The 12,122-nt window shown below is 45.5% G+C and overlaps 1 protein-coding gene across 1 annotated transcript in view; it reads right to left on the bottom strand.

Annotated features, from left to right (window-relative positions):
• Positions 1–12,122, bottom strand: part of lyst (lysosomal trafficking regulator) — a gene marked incomplete at its 5' end in the record, with an annotated part of 75,467 nt that overhangs the window by 2,816 nt on the left and 60,529 nt on the right. The window contains 20 exons of the mRNA XM_083658634.1: positions 45–116; positions 222–378; positions 482–579; positions 850–989; positions 2,171–2,269; positions 3,555–3,691; positions 3,795–3,984; positions 4,420–4,650; positions 4,758–4,975; positions 5,109–5,249; positions 6,099–6,255; positions 6,438–6,504; positions 8,041–8,285; positions 9,544–9,696; positions 9,816–9,871; positions 10,594–10,655; positions 10,822–10,918; positions 11,046–11,191; positions 11,662–11,850; positions 11,944–12,020. Of these exons, the coding sequence (XP_083514760.1) occupies positions 45–116; positions 222–378; positions 482–579; positions 850–989; positions 2,171–2,269; positions 3,555–3,691; positions 3,795–3,984; positions 4,420–4,650; positions 4,758–4,975; positions 5,109–5,249; positions 6,099–6,255; positions 6,438–6,504; positions 8,041–8,285; positions 9,544–9,696; positions 9,816–9,871; positions 10,594–10,655; positions 10,822–10,918; positions 11,046–11,191; positions 11,662–11,850; positions 11,944–12,020 (2,732 nt within the window). The remainder of the gene's footprint in view (positions 1–44; positions 117–221; positions 379–481; positions 580–849; positions 990–2,170; positions 2,270–3,554; positions 3,692–3,794; positions 3,985–4,419; positions 4,651–4,757; positions 4,976–5,108; positions 5,250–6,098; positions 6,256–6,437; positions 6,505–8,040; positions 8,286–9,543; positions 9,697–9,815; positions 9,872–10,593; positions 10,656–10,821; positions 10,919–11,045; positions 11,192–11,661; positions 11,851–11,943; positions 12,021–12,122) is intronic.

Raw genomic sequence — 12,122 nt, 5'->3', positions numbered from 1 at the left:
GCAAAGAATAGCATAGATGTGATGCAGCTAAGATGGGCTTATACCTGATGATAGGTTTGTTTGACTTGGGGAAGGTGATCTCTCTCACTGGTTTCAGATCCCAGGTGCTCCACAGCCTGATCCAATTCACAAATACAGATCATCAGTCAGAGGAATTCAATGTCCTTGACAGGAGTGAAGGTGCAGGTAATTTGAATCTAACCACGCAAGTCGTGGCTTACCTGACCACGCCGTTCTCGAGCCCCCCGGCGATGACATTGACAGATACGCCCTCCGGCTGGTTGGAGAAGGCCACGGAGCAGATGATCTCCCTGCAGTGGACGTGGCCGATCAGATCGCCGTTCACCGTCCACAGACGCAGGTCGCTGCCTCCGCCCACTGGGGACGCAAGCGAGCAGAAACCACGAGTCGCATCAGAATGTATCAAATCTGGAGGAATGATCTAATGATCTAATGAACAGCAGCAAGAAGCGGTCCTCACCTGAGTCACAAACTGTTGCAATGTCACCTGTGGTCTCACTGGCGGAAACCGCTGTCACTGGGCTTTTGTGACCCGTAAGGCTTTGTACATAACACAACCTGAGAGAAACACATGAACGTTCAGGACCACAGACACTCCACACACAAACCTTCTGAGACACTCCCCCCCCCCTGTTTTTCCGTTCATATTAACCCATTGATACCTGATGCAGCATTTGTGTGTATATCCCTCATTTGTGTGCGTATCCCTTTAAGACCGCGAACCGCGTTAACGCGGTTCGCAGTCTTAAAGGGATACACACACAAATGCTGCATCAGGTATCAATGGGTTAATCCCTGCTCACATCGCTGACACTCATACACACTGACCTGTTGAGGTCCCAGAGGATGCAGGTGCCATCTTTGCTGACACTGATGAGGATACTGTAGGGTTTGCAGACAAACAGGCTGGTGACTTCCTCCGTGTGCCCGTACAGGTGAACCTGAGACTCCACTTCCATCTCTGAAGGCTAAAGACCAACAACACACAATGTTATTAATTTGACCACTGATAATATAAATGTTGCCATTATATCTTATCATTTTATAGCCTATTTGTTAGCCGAGATAGCCAGATATATATTTGTAATTTGTAATTTAATGGTGTTTGTATTTGTTTTATCTGTTACTATGCAACAAATTTTTAATTGAACTTTCATTCGCTTAAATTTAATCTCATTTACTGTTTTATTTACAATGCAAATTTTTCATGTGAATTTCTTATACGCTTTGATTTTATCTGTACTGTAAACTGCTGGGATTGTTCATATTTTTAAGTTGGATAATGTAAAGAGGGGGCCGAACAAGATAAGCTATGGCTTCTTTCTGCCCCTTCTCGAACTATATCATAATGTAACTGCTACGTTTTCTTTGTCTTTGACTGTTCGAGATAAATAAAGATCAAATCAAATCAAATCAAAAAATCAAATAACATTCCAACATTTAAGCAAAGACGATGGGATTCAAGCAAGACGGCCCAACTTCAACTCACTTCCTGTCATTTTGTCACGTGGGTTTTGCCCATGGTTTTCCACGGACACGCCCACTTAGGAGGTCTGAGTCAACGGTCGACCACTGAGACTTGCTGCTACCATGTGTTAGAATTGACGGAGCCTGCGGTGACCCATCTATAGTAATATCATATCTATGATTTAAGTCAGTAGATAGTAGTTCCTGGTAGCAAGTAAATATATTCAATTAGGTATGCTGGTTTTAATTAGGAGGCGCTACCTAACAAAAAAACTCCATGAAGGCAGGTTCACACAATGAGCAACACAATTTTCAGAAAAACACAAATGAAATCAACTGCTATCGAGACACCGCTCAGAGACAGAGAGAGAGGAAACCTGGGTGTCCACTGATGATGATGACGTTCTGAAAAGCTCTCTGATGATTGAACTCTCAGACCCTAGTTAATCCCAGCTGTAGGCTCGGTGCAAATGTGTTCCTAGGGCAGCTATGATATGAATAATGACTAATGAAACAAGCACAGAGACCCAGGGCGTTTGTGCACGGTGAGGTGGTCTAAGAGGAGTGTGTGTGGGTGATGGAAGGTGGGGGTGGGTGTTGATGTGGAGGTGGTGGTGATGTGTGTGTGTGTGTGTGTGTGTGTGGGGGGAGGGGAGGGGGGATGGTTGTCATGGAAACCCACCGTAGTGGTGGTGAAGCGGTTGCTGTAGGCGGTAATGACTCCACACTTGCTACCGGTGAATAGCTGGCAGCCATCAGGCACCCAGGCACAGCTGGTCACCTGAGAGAGAGAGAGAGAGAGAGAGAGAGAGAGAGAGAGAGAGAGAGAGAGGGAGACAAGGAACATGAGAGTTGAGTAACACTGAAGGGAGACTAATTCCTTTCACCAGAGGGTGCTCTGGATTTTAATAAGTACTTCCAACAAAGACAGGGGGCGCTACATACACACCTGATTACTGCACTGATAACCCTTACTGAGGAACGGCGGGGGTCAAACTTTTTTTTTGCGATCAAATCTTTATTATACATTTTCCAATGTAACATAAAAAATACAAAAACTACATACATCTACAAAATCATATACATACACAAACATTCAAACATATACCCCCCCCCCCCCTCCTAACCCACAAAGTAGGGTTGCACGATATATCGGCCACAATATCGGTATCGGCACGTTAGTAACCTTTTAATATATCTGTCCGATGAGTGGAATATCGATATCGGCCAAAATGTTCACATTCAGAGGAATCAATGCGGTAAAACCACAATTTATGGGCTATTTTTAAACCGATCATATTGACATCGGTGAACATCGCTCATCGGCCTTAACAACAATGCTAATATCGGCCATTGGTATCGGACAAAATTTCCATGTCGGTGCATCCCTACCACAAAGTAAAGAAACGATAGATTCAACCCAGCTATCACGGCGATGTCACACGCATGGCTTCAATAAATGCAGTCCATCCATAATGTTTTCTACTTTAGCGCCATGCGTACTGGCCAGTGGCCACTGACATCTCCATGCCAGCAAAGCCCACAGCTGATTGCTCGAAAGGCAAAAGTGTGAGTGGCTTTGCATCTCTGAGCTAGCAGTTTTTTGCGACAGTAACAAGACAACAGGAGAACAAGGAACAGCGACTCCCAGCACTACAGACATCTTCCTGGCAAGTTCTCTCCAAAACAAAGAAACGGCCGAGCATTCAAAGACCATTGTGTATCAAGGTACCAGACGTTTCCAGGGGGGAATAATACACAGTTGGGGCTTTGAGATAGTTTCACCTGAAATAATTTATGAGGACTGCAGTATAGTCTATGAGCATAGTTGTAATGAATCATTTGGTGATTGGGGTTCCTGGAAGATAGAAAAATATGAATCCACATCATATCCCAATTGATTATACTAGATGAAATGGAAATATCTTGACTCCAGCGGATATTATGGACTTGCAGTGGTTTTTCTGCAGCATTGGTAATAAATGTATAAAGACTAGAAATCAAACCCTTAGTGGTCTTGGATGTACAAAGATTGTGGATGGGATGGGGTCAAACTTGGTGTTTACCTGGTGAAGTTGCGAGCACTGGATGAAGTTGATGGGTGGCTCGCTCTGCTTGCTCTTCAGCCGCAGCATGTTGTCTGCATAGCCCCAGCTCAAGATGGCCGACCACTGGATGTCTGTGCTGTGCATGCTCCGAACGCCTACAGAGCAGAGAGAGGGGGAAATCAATGATCCGAGTCTGCGGCGTGCGTCAGTGACGATCCAAGGTCAGCCCGTAACTGGACTGACCGGTGGGTTTCTTACCCTGCTCCTTGCTGTAAATCATCATGAGGCAGAACATGCGCGACAGCCCGCAGATGGCTCGCGTCGGCAGAGCCAGCAGGGATCCGAACCTCTCGCCGTGGGGCTGGCTGAAGCACACCACTGGGTCGGGAGCGCTGGGGGAACCGACGTACTCGCCCCACTTGAGACCTTTGATCCACGGTAGAGGGCTCTGCGGAGGAGGAATAGTTGTAAAGACGATAATTTCACGAAGTTGTGTCCACCAGCACAGCACAGGCTGCAGGCTGTCAGAGGAGCAGCGGGTGAAGTGAGCCGAGGGGCAGGCTAAAAAGTCAAAGGTTGTTGGTTCATTCCCCGGCGCAAATAGTACAGTGTATTCTAGCTGACAGTTCACGACTACAGAGTGGCTATTATTATATCTATGCTGCCCATCAACAGCGTTCAAGGCACCTTGAGCTAGGCAGCTCTAGGAACTCTGATGACATATCTGATGAAATGCATAATGCGTGGTTGAAGTCACATAGGTGTGTATGCAGGTTATGCAAGAGGACAAATTCCTGCTATCTTATGTAAATTGCCCAACAAAGTCATCAAAATTGAGCTACACATATTAAACTTGTGTCCCCACCACCACAGTGTAGATTACCGGGTAGACTATTTCCTTGGCCTGTTCTCTGGTTTCCCTGAAGGCCAGTTGAACCAGGAGACCCATGGCCGCCGGCAGCTCGCCCTCCATCAACAGTCTGGGGCCGGCCCTGCTGACATGGGAGGCGCTGAACAGCTGCCTGGGTGTCTGTCCATACGTCTTGATCATGGTCTCCAGGGCGCGTCGCTGCACCGGGTCCTCCACCGCCGAAACGTCCATGCCAAAGTAGGTCTGAGGGAAGGGGGATGTGAAGATCGACGTCAGTCACACAAAGACAACTTGCAAGCCGAGATGGAAAAGATTCCTATAATTTCGAGGGAAAAATAGCGCCCGCTCACAGCTGGGTGGAAGACATTGATGGCGTTGACGGCAGCTTTGCCTTTCTGCTTCAGCCCGAACACCAGGTCGATCCACTGACACAGCGTCTGGGAGACCTGGTCCGACTCCAGCGCCTGCCGGTGGATCAGGATGAAGAGGCGCGGGTCGTTGCGGGCCCAGGGGGGCAGGTTCACATGATTCACCCTCTCGCTGTTCTGACGCACCCCAAAATCGAAACCTGTGCAGACACACGGGACAATGAGTTTGTTTCAAATTGGTAAGATGGCCTAGAAAAATGAAGGCAAAAAGATTACGACAAAGAGGAATGAAACGGAATGTAAAATATACTATTTAGCAGTTTAGTCTCCTACCTTCTCGGTTGACCAGGAATTCTGGGAGGTAGAAAAACTCTGGAATGAGCTCTTTGACATCAGTCATGGATTCGAAGGAGGACAGGCGCCACGTGGTGTTCATGGAGTGAAACGTCCGGTCCGGGATATCAAAGCTCTGGTCTGATTAAGGCCAAAGACAAATCTAATTATGGATTCATCTCACTGATTGAAAAGATCCCCTTTCAAGATGTTAGAGACCACGCATGCTGCATACATTTACCAATCACATCAAGAGGTGGGACACTTCAGAGGAGCAGAATAGAGAGATGAAGGAAAACATAAAAGAAGAAAAAGAAAATGAGAGAGGGGCCGACCATAGAAAAAGAAAGTATATAAAGAGAGAAATATCCTTTCATGGATAATATGCAAAGATGCAGCACAGCCACGATAATGTGCTACACAGTCAGATGGGAGATATTCTATTTCATAATATTATGCTCAGCGTTTCGCTTATGGGCAACATCTCACACTCGTGGACCGAGGCAAAGCCTTCAACACGGTAAAGGTGTTGCTGGCAGCCTTATCGGCTAGCCATTTGGCTTTCAGAGATAAAACGGTGGGCCAGCATAAGCATAATTGGCGTAAGTGAGATATGAATTATGGTCAGGGGTAACATGAGATGTCACCCTGGAGCGAAACGCTTCGCTACATATTAGTCATAGAACCCGGGTTATATTCATAACATTACGTTCCTGAACTTGGCACTCATTGCTAAAAGCAAGATGGAGCTGCCAACATAATACAGACAGGTGGCACTCCTGCCGCTAAAAGCTTTTTGAAGATAATCAATAATTATCTGCCGAGTTGAGTTTCAATTCACATTGAAAATAGTCATGGAAACGATACAGATTGTGACACTTTGTGTGCAGCTCGACGGTCTGTAAAGTAGATTTTCCTCTTGGTCTGTGATTTTTCTTGCTGGATCTGAGTGAAGAATGGTGTAATTAGGCCTGTGTGTGTGTGACTCACCCTGGTAGGCCAGGAACATCTTGGTGAAGGGAGGCATTCGCACGAGGAAGTGCAGCACAGTGCCACTGTTGGAGTAGTGTGAGCCGTAATGGTAGGGCTGGACGGGGGGCATGGGGTCGTCCTCACGGATACCTTTCTTGTACTCCTCCTCCAGGTACTGCAGGACACACACACACACGCACACACACACACGCACACACACACGCACACACACACACACACACACACACGCACGCACGCACGCACGCACGCACACACACACACACACACACACGTCAGACGAAATGGCACTATCCAACACTCTGGAGTAATAGATGCAAAAGAAATAGCAGCTCTTACCTTGTAGTTGTCGACGTAGCGATCCTCTTTCTCTTTAGACTGGACTGCGATGGGTTTGTTCAAGTTCCTGCGTGACAACGAAATGGAAACAAAGCAGTAATTAACAGTAGTTAACAGTTCCTAGTCGTGATAGATGGCAGTGATTTCCCTATCCTACTATAGGACCAATCAGCATGTTTGTAAACGAAAAGGGGTTTTAAACTGCAGTTCATGGTGAAACCATGCCCTCTTTGAACTCCAACTGCTCCTTCATACTTTAAGCTAGACACTTTATTCAAACTTTAAACGAGTCACCACTTTTAGGACTCTTATCACCTTAATTCAGCTTTAATTTATCTTTCGTACTGTTTGAGAAATCGCAGTTTATGTTTTATACTTTTAAAAAAAACCTTTATAATGGGACCCTATGGAGCCAGCAACTCACTCTAGCAGGCTGTACTTTTGACTAAATTCACACATATTAAACACACAAATTCAACACTACCTCAGACCCTTTAACGACTTCTGCTCTCACTCATAGATTCCATTTACACCTGGCGTTAACATGCATTTTCTGCAATCTGATTGCAATCTGATCACAGAAAACGCATGTTAACGCCAGGTGTAAATGGCCTCATAATGTGAAAATATAAGCGATGTGATGTTTAGTTTTTGAGATATTAACGTTTGTTTGGCACAGCTTTTCAGCTTTATTTCATACTATTTTCTGTGCTTTTGTTGTTGATGGAAAACTGTCCTTCTGTCTGTCTGAATCCATTTTTCTCCCCAGGTTGGCCAATCGATCTGAAACTGCACCTGGGCATTGAGCATTGGAATAGGCAGGGAGGGACCGATGAAGCTGACTTTTCAATTTTCCCCCCGTTTAAGCTGCTTATGAGGTCCCCTTGGTGCGATTTGACTGGTCTAGACTAGTCTGGAACACTCATTAAGAATATCTTAAAGCAGTACACCTCAAAAAACCAAACAAACACAACAACTGGGCAAAAAAGTAACTGACATTTAACAAAGACAAATGGGCTTTGTCAACATTTCAAAGAGCATTCAAAAGCGTTTTAGATCTGGGTCATGAATGAGAGGATGAACAGAGTGCTCATGACTCATCTTAATGACATTACATAAACTCATTTTCTCATTGGGTTTCCTCTTTCTGTGCATAATGCATTATATGACCCAACCTCAGATGCCCTCTTTCATAACACACTCCCTTCTATAGCACAGTTACCATCCAGCACTAGTCTCACCGCCAGACCCATGAGAGTTCTTACGCTGATACACTACGTTACTGCATGCTGCAGAGCTCTCTCTGGGTCTGGGACGCTTCCTCCCCCTGCCGGCTGGTTATGGGAGGGAACCGTTCACTTGGCCAGTGATTGGCCAGTGGTGGATTCAGTCTTCCCCAATCAGTAACGACTTTGCGATCAGGCGACACGGGAGGCGCGGCCCATTTTTCGAACCGCTCTCTCATCGGTGCTACGACCTGTCACTCGTTCAATGTTCAACCCGCCTTCAAAAACCAGCAGTGGCTGTGAAGTGGCACAGACTCACTTATGTAGTATGCGGAGCGCAATATTTGAGTCTGGGGAGATACTATCTCAGCACTGACCTATAGATGCTGTTCTCCTGCAGGTCCAGGGTCTCGCTGATGTAGTCTCTCAGGATGAAGGGGAACACGGGGTACTGCATGAGGTCGTTGAAGGAGCGGCCGGCGTGCTTGTTGAGGTGCGTCAGGTACTCAAAGTTGGAGATCTGTCCCGAGCCCCACAGCTGCGTGAGCGCCGTGATGTTGCCGTGCTCCAGCAGGTTGGGCAGGTCGGACGTCAGGATGTTGTGGTAGACGTCATCGCGGAACTACACCAACAACACAAGTGGCAGGACTGAAGCAGAATGTGCAAAGAGGACTAACCCCAACAGGTAATTTAAATAATACTAGGTTAGATCAAAATATTGACTTACCCAATATTGTATTTTTTATATATATATATATATATATATATATATATATATATATATATATATATATATATATATATATATATATATAATATATTATATTGTATGTAATCTTGCATAAAACCTGCAATAAAAGTGATTCTGATTCTAAGTGTGAAGTTTCTATCATATATTGTTCTTGAGTCATACAAAAATGTGTCAGACAGAGAGACAGATACAGACAGATATCCTGACGACATACTTCCCCCATACCATGTGCCTGTGCCATAGTGGTAGCCTGGGTAAACCCAGCCCCCAGTGACCTGCTCTCAGGCTCACCCTGCTTACAGTCACAAGGCTAGTGACTGGGAACTGAGAGAGCAGGTCACGCGGGGGCTGGGTTTACCTAGGCTACCATAGTGGTAGGACATAAACAAGTTCCGGTTTCCTGTATTGGCAGATTTAGATTCATATCTGATTCTTAGGCAGAGAAAACAAAGGCTCTGAACACAGGTGCCAACCGAACAGATAATCCAGCCCACTTCACACTGATACAGGTACACAGATTCACACCTGGGAGCAGCCCACTACAACCACAGCTTTCTATATTTGGCTACTGCAGCATTCTGCAGCTAAATGCCTTTCTAAAAGGCGGATGATCACATGACAATGGAAGAAGCGATAGAACAGGATGACATCTCATTGCTATCATTTGGAAGCGTTCGCATTGTGTAACTCGGAATACCCACATCCAATGCAAAATCATTTTATTTGTGAATTTAAAATCAGCCATGCTTGTGATGAAAGGCTATAAAATAAACTTGACATAAATAAAATGCAGCAGGCATGAAATGCTTGTATTAGATTTGATTGTATTACGGTGAATATACAATTTCGATTTTTAGTATCTTGGACTGCCGATATCGGTGGATTCGCCGCCAGCGTTTGCCGACTGTGTCGAGGCACTACCGCAATTTGTGATGCCAAGTGGGAGATGGAGGCAACAAAAACAATCTCATTATCCTACTTACCACTGGGAGGTTGCTGAATGCTTTTCCCCCAGTTGCTAGCTCGTATTTACGATAAATCCGACATGACACAAACGCGGCATTAGTCGTGCCTTTTCCCCCTGCCCGGATTTTCCCCACCTCACACAGCCTCTCTCGCTTGTTTGTACCTTGGTGTTGTCAAAGGCTAACAGCAGCGTTCTGCCGTTGGTGAGGAAAATCTCCACGGCGTTGTCTCTCAGCTGCCACCAGCGTTTATGGACCTCCTTAATCTCCTCATACGTCCAGGAGAAAGAAGCCGCCTCGGTCTCCCCGTGCAGGCTCTGTCCAAACACAAACACATCCGCCAGGCGGGACTCACTTATTAATGCAGTGTCAGTGTCAGTGTGCGCTGGGGGGGGGGCTGTGGGGAATAAGCCGAGTGGGAGCCTCCCGGATTTACCTGGTTGTCATGCGCCTCGGCAGCGTTGTCCTCCACAAAGTACATCCCAGACTTTCCTGTCGACACAGCATAGAGTGAGCGAGATTTAGTTTACTTCGTACATGCGAGACAAACAACAACATCCCTTGGTGAATAACTAACAAACCACCTGTTTATGAGAAGGAGCGCAATATTATGCATGCGCGTTACTCTATCTTCCTTGTGACCGGCTGCTTTTGTAGAGTGTGTTATTATCAGTGTTGGGCAAGTTACTTTCAAAATGTAATATACTACATATTACTAGTTACTTTCATTTGAAAGTAATAAGTTACTTTACAATACTACTTTCTGTGTAGAGTAACTCGTTACTTATTACACTACTTTTGCATTACTTTTACCAAAACAACAGCAGCAGCAGAATGACATTTCCGCCCCGGAACCATCCCGAAAAATGATTTCAACCGCCTTGAAGTCGGTGTAAACGCTCCAAAACTCTAAATGTTATTCTTTTCCTTTGTTATCGTCATCTATAGGGCTTATTTGCATAAAAACACACAGTTTGATTAGGAAATGATTGTATCTTTTTTATTATGTGCTTTGATTTAATCAAATGTAACTCAATTTGTAACTTGAGTGACTTGACAAAGTAACTGGTATAATATTACTGAAATCCTATAAGTAATAAGTTATATTACTGAGTTACTACTAAAAGTAATATGTTACTTTTGTAACGAGTTACCCCCCGACACTTGATTATTATGCACGGAGCAGCCGTGGGGTCAAGGGTCAAGTGTCTTACCCAGAAGCAGCTCCCCTGCCGTCTCCGTGGAGGGGGCGACACTGATGCATCGTCTGGTGAATCTGAAGACATAGAAGAAATACAGCATCTGAGCCACTGACACTTCTCAGGGTAACAAACGTGGATTAGACAAGCGCACAATCTTCACATCCCCACGGTTTCCCGAGAGGGGTTGTGTTTGCTCGAGGCTTAGAGGCAGGCAAGAGACGGAGAGGTAGGACATCATACCTGATGGGCTCGCTAGTGGCCTTGTCTTTCACCGTGGAGGAGAAGGAGGAGTGAGTCTTATCCTCAAACAGGAAGGAGAGCGGTGGCTTTGCGGCGTCTAAACAGTCAAGAGGACAGATTAAGAACACTGAGCCTGGACAGACAGCAGGGCGCGCCAGACAGCGTGTCAATGACATTTTAATATACTGCTCTAGAGGCCCGACAGGTTCATAATTCATATTCACCTTCTGCCTTGCGTCTGTCCTTGAGCAGGTATTTGTTGGGGATGGTGAGGTAGCATCTCTGGAGGCGCCGCCGTTCCCGGTTGGGACCCTCGGTGGGGTCCAGCTGCCAGGACGTCGGGTAGGATGTCTGGTCGTACCACACGGCACTGAAACGGACCGTTACAGCTCAAACGTAATGTCCACTCACATCTATTCAATACCAACAAAACCGCACTGCAGTCTGCACATTCCAATATTGACTTCTGCTTGATCTGAGTGACTTCGTAATTTCAAGAGCATGCGATTGCAATTTTTTCCACGCAGCATTCTGCTGCTACTAATACATCTGAAATAAATATTTGATTGTACTCAAAGTCTGATTCTCAAACTGGCCAAATCCTGAGCATTAGCAAATTATCTTCTTTACGGTTGTTTTTATAAGCACACAAAAACATAGTAAGTATTAAAAGCATTGACCCCACGTATTGTAATTCAGATTGAAATGACTAATAACAATCACAACTACAATATTCTTCTTCTTTTCAGTGTCACCGCAATAATCCTAATCATACTCATAATAACAATCCCATTATGAATTTCTGCATAGCCCTTGTGAGAGACAGCTGTCCACGCTCACCGGTCATGTGTGAGTTGCTGTACCAGCTCCTGCCAGTGGCGGCTGGCACTCAGGTCGATCTTGTACAGGCCTCGGATGTGCTGGATGACTTTCTTCCTCTCCATGCCTTGCCGCAGAGACACATTCTGAGTGATGTCCGCCGCAATCTTGGAAATGTCCTTGGACTTTCCATCCAGCCTCTGGATGAGACTGCAGAAGGAATGGAGCATAGACTTCCTTGGTGTCTACACTGAAGCTTAAACCATTAAAGTATTAAACGAAGAAAAAAAAGCTCCTACTCACCCCTTCTGACTGTTGGACATTTTCTTTTCCCACGCCGCTTTGCTTGTTTTCTCTTCTGCCTCATATTTAAATTTTTCCTGGATGAATAAAACGAAGAAGTAAATGAGTTTCTTACCAAAATGTATTTTCTGGCTAAGTACACAAGCTGAAAACCTGAATGTACTTAGAGCTGCAGTCCA

The sequence above is a fragment of the Poromitra crassiceps genome (assembly GCF_964638095.1).
Source record: "Poromitra crassiceps genome assembly, chromosome: 22".
NCBI lineage: Eukaryota > Metazoa > Chordata > Actinopteri > Beryciformes > Melamphaidae > Poromitra > Poromitra crassiceps.
This window is presented reverse-complemented; position numbering and strand designations above follow the sequence as displayed.